At 38.8% G+C, this 4,673-nt stretch overlaps 1 protein-coding gene across 1 annotated transcript; it reads left to right on the top strand.

Moving 5' to 3' along the window:
• The first annotated feature begins 1,514 nt into the window (after positions 1-1,514).
• Positions 1,515-4,376, top strand: LOC129923432 (uncharacterized). Its single transcript, XM_056014336.1, has 2 exons — positions 1,515-2,903; positions 3,069-4,376. The coding sequence occupies exons 1-2, from the start codon at positions 1,515-1,517 to the stop codon at positions 4,374-4,376; spliced, it is 2,697 nt and encodes an 898-aa protein (XP_055870311.1).
• Positions 4,377-4,673: the final 297 nt, after the last annotated feature.

Here is a 4,673-nt window from a genome sequence, read left to right as displayed (position 1 = left end):
TAAGACAAAAAGAATCAGAAGAAGAAAGATCCAGTAGGCTGCAAGAGAACAGAGAGAGAAATGTGACTTCAAGGCTGCATGAATCAGAAGAAGAAAGGTCATCTAGACTTGAATTAAGGCGTTTTAATAGGTTAGCTGAAACGTCTGAACATCAGCAAATCAAATCTGGAAATAAAAATGCTACAAGTGTGTCTTGGGCACGTGAACAACTGAGCGATTTAAAAGGACTTGCCTTTAATTACAACTCCCTATACGATTACTCCAAGCATCCAAAAGTAGAGTTAGGGAAGATGAATGTTCAATGTAGACATTGTCATGCATTAAAATGGAGGGAAGAAACTCCCGGCATGTGCTGTTCCAATGGCAAGGTTAAACTGTCATCTCTCCAGCCACCACCAGAGCCTTTAAAATCTCTAATGTCTGAAAAAACAGCCAAAGCAAGGCATTTTCGTCAACAGATAAGAAAATACAATTCGTGTTTCCAAATGACATCATTTGGCGCTAAAAAAATTCAAGAACCTGGGTTTATGCCAACTTTTAAGGTGCAAGGTCAAGTGTATCATTCTATTGGATCATTGTTGCCATTGCCCAACGAGCGAGCTCAATTCCTACAAATATATTTTATGGGAAACAGCAATGAAGAAGCTTCGCATAGAAATACCCTGATACCTAACACGCAACTTGACATAATAGTTGACCTGCAGCAGCTTCTACACCAACATAACCCTTATGTTCAATTCTTTAAAACAAGTTTAGACAAAATGCCAACTGATGACTATAAGGTAATTATTAGAGCTGATAGAGTACCCAGTACAGAACATCCTAGACGCTTTAATGCTCCGGTTACTGATGAGGTGGCCATTGTGATGGTAGGAAATGAATTTGGAAAACGAGATATAGTACTTGAGAGGAGGAACAACACCTTGCAAAGAGTTGCAGAGACTCACAGGTCATACGATGCTTTGTAGTACCCAATCATCTTTTGGCAAGGTGAAGATGGATACCACTTTGGAATTCCGCAGGTTGATCCTTTAACCGGAGTCCCTGTTCCAAAGAAGAAAGTGTCCGCAATGGATTACTATGCATTTAGGATAATGCAGCGAGAAGGCGAAGTCAATCACATCTTAATGTGTCAACATCTTTTCCATCAATACATCGTAGATATGTATGCTAAGATTGAAAGTGAGAGGTTATTGTTCATTCGATTAAACCAAAATAAACTTCGAACAGACGAATATATTCACTTGAAAGATGCCATTGAAAATGATGCCGATCCAAATTAATTAGGTAAAATGGTAATTCTACCTTCTTCTGTTACTGGTAGTCCCCGACACATGCATGAATAAACCCTGGATGCAATGACATTTGTGCGTAATTATGGTCGACCAGATTTGTTCATTACATTTACGTGCAATCCGGCTTGGTCAGAAATAAAGGAGACACTATTAGATGAACAGAAACCAACTGACCGTCATGACATACTGGCACGTGTTTTTAAGAGAAAACTGGCAAAAATGATAGAAGTAATCACAAAATCGCAAATCTTTGGTGAAACTAGATGCTGGATGTACAACATTGAATGGCAAAAGCGGGGCCTTCCACACTCCCACATTCTCATTTGGCTCAAAAATAAAATAAAACCCACTGACGTCGATAGCATCATCAGTGCTGAGATTCCGAACCCTCAAGAAGATCCTCTACTTTTTGATATCGTGACAAAGAATATGATCCATGGTCCGTGTGGAGGTTTTAACAGTATCTCACCCTGCATGATAGAAGGAAAATGTTCCAAAAAATTTCCAAGAAGATTAATTCAAGAAACGCAATCAAGTGAAGATGGATATCCATTTTACAGGAGAAGGAAGCCAGGAGATGGAGGATACACCGCGAAAATCAAGAAACTAAATGGAAATATTTGGCAGGAAATAATAATTGACAACAGATGGGTTGTTCCTTATAATCCTCTGCTAATTAAAATGTTTTGTGCTCACATTAATGTAGAATTTTGTCACTCAGTGAAATCTATCAAATATATTTTTAAGTATGTCAACAAAGGTAGTGACCAGGCAATGTTTGGATTGCACAAAAGTGGACCAAATTTGGATGAAATTGAATCCTTTCAATCTGGAAGGTACATCAGCTCCAATGAAGCTGTTTGGTGGATAGTGGGATTCTCAATACACGAACGTCACCCAACTGTGGTGCATCTCAGTGTGCACTTAGAAAATGGTCAAAGAATGTATTTTGATGCAGCTAGCTTAAAAGAAAAGTTACAGTCGCCACCAAAATCTACCCTTCTTGCATTTTTTGAGCTGTGTCAGAATGATCCTTTTGCGCAAACATTGCTTTACTGTGACGTACCAAAATATTACACATGGAATACATCCCAAAAATGTTTCAGTAGAAGAAAGCAAGGTATTGATGTCAAAGATCATCCAGGAGTAAAAATGAGTGATGCCCTTGGACGAGTCTACACTGTGCATCCAACAAATGCAGAATGCTTTTATCTGCGCATGCTCCTTCATGTTGTAAAAGGCCCGACCTCTTTTACTAATTTAAAAACTGTTGAAGGTGTGGTGTGCCAAACCTTTCGAGAGGCTTGCCAAAGACGAGGCATGTTAGACAACGATGAGCATTGGGAAGCAGCTCTGGCCGAGGCTGCTCAGACAGGGACAGCACAGAGAGTACGCCATCTTTTTGCTCTTTTGTTGACAACATGTGGATTATCAAATCCACTTGATCTTTGGGAAAAATATAAAAATGCACTGAGTGATGACATACTTCTACAAAAGAGAAGAGAAAATCAAGATATTCTAATTGATTTTTCAAACATAATATATGATGAGGCCTTGATTGCCCTGGAAGACCTATGTTTAACAATGGCTGGAAAAGACCTGAAACATGTAGGCTTAAAATCACCCGAAAGAAACGCTTTTTGCAGAGAATAACTGCGTGAGCGTAGTTTTAATATTGATGACCTTTCCAATTTCATCACTGAAAATGAACCGAAATTGGTGCCAGACCAAAGAAAAGCATATGATACTATACAAAATTTAATTACTGACAAGAAAGGTGGAGTAGTTTTCCTGGATGCACCAGGGGGAACAGGCAAAACATTCCTCATTAATCTTCTTCTTGCTAAAGTCAGGCAACAAAACAAGATTGCACTTGCAGTGGCTTCATCTGGTATTGCAGCTACACTTCTTCAAGGGGGTAGGACAGCACATTCTACCTTCAAGCTACCACTAAACTTGGCTCATGGTGATACTCCTGTTTGTGACATATCCAAAGACTCTGGCCAAGCAAAAATTCTTCAGATTTGCAGTTTAATAGTATGGGATGAATGTACTATGTCTCACAAAAGGGCTCTTGAAGCAGTAGATATGTTAATGCAAGATTTGAAAAATAGCAAAGCATTAATGGGCGGAGTAGTTGTCATGTTAGCTGGTGACTTTAGACAAACCCTACCAGTAATTCCAAAGTCAACTCCTGCAGATGAGCTCAACGCCTGTCTTAAAGCTTCATACCTCTGGAAGTATGTCGAAAAAATAACCCTTAAGACAAATATGAGAGCTCAACTTTCTGAAGATCAAAATGCTGCTAATTTTTATAAACAACTATTAACAATTGGAGACGGCAAAGTTCCCATTGATTCAAATGGATTTATTAATTTTCCTTCACAGTTTTGCAACATAGTCAAGTCTCTCGAAGTGTTAAAATCTAATGTTTTCTGTTATTTACCAGAAAATTTCAGAAACCATGAGTGGCTGTGTGAACGAGCTATTCTTGCACCTACAAATGACTCTGTTAATAGAATCAACATCGACATTTTAAACCAGCTGCCTGATGATTGCAAACTTTACAAATCGATTGACAGTACCTTAGACCCTGCACAAGCTTTATATTATCCTGCAGAATTTCTGAATTCTTTGGAACCACCAGGACTTCCACATCACAATCTTCAACTCAAAATTGGTGCTCCGATCATTCTCCTTAGAAATCTTGATCCTCCAAAGCTCTGCAATGGAACCCGTTTAGTCATTAAAAATCTTTTTTCAAACCTTATTGAAGGAACCATACTGACTGGCTGTGCCAAGGGAGAAGATGTTTTTATACCTAGAATTCCTCTCATACCATCTGATCTGCCCTTTGAATTCAAGCGTTTGCAGTTTCCTGTTCGGCTCGCATTTGCAATGACAATAAACAAAGCACAGGGGCAGTCACTGAAAGTTGCAGGAATCAACCTGGAATCCCCCTGCTTCTCTCATGGCCAACTTTACGTTGCATGTTCCCGTGTGGGTTCTCCACGAAATCTGTTTGTATTTGCTGCTGAGCACAAAACCAAAAACATAGTATATCAACAGGCTTTATGTTAAAATGATCAACTCAGAGAAACAGCTCTGGCTGTAACAGCACACAGAGTTTGACTTTTGTGTACACATCGTATGGATAGTTTGATTCACTTCATCTGTGGAGATACTTTAGCAAACTATGAACCAGACTTTCGAGCTGATTACTTAAACACGATATAAAGGGAAGCTTTTACTACACTGGCTAAGGTTTCTTGAACAATGGAATAAACAGATCTAAATAGAAACTTGAAATCACCGAACAGAAATGTAGGCTAACATTATCATAGACTATCTTTTTTTTAATTACTAGATGAATTGATA

This window comes from Biomphalaria glabrata, chromosome 16 (genome assembly GCF_947242115.1).
Source record: "Biomphalaria glabrata chromosome 16, xgBioGlab47.1, whole genome shotgun sequence".
NCBI classification, from domain to species: Eukaryota; Metazoa; Mollusca; class Gastropoda; family Planorbidae; genus Biomphalaria; species Biomphalaria glabrata.
Note: the sequence above shows the minus strand (reverse complement) of the source record. Positions and strands in the feature narration are given on the sequence as shown.

Bases quoted from the DNA above. Each gene is read 5' to 3' on its own strand.
- LOC129923432 (XM_056014336.1), top strand. From the start codon at position 1,515: ATGATAGAAGTAATCACAAAATCGCAAATCTTTGGTGAAACTAGATGC. The intron at 2,904-3,068 runs GTAGGCTTAAAA...ATTACTGACAAG, and splicing joins CTGGAAAAGACCTGAAACAT to AAAGGTGGAGTAGTTTTCCT.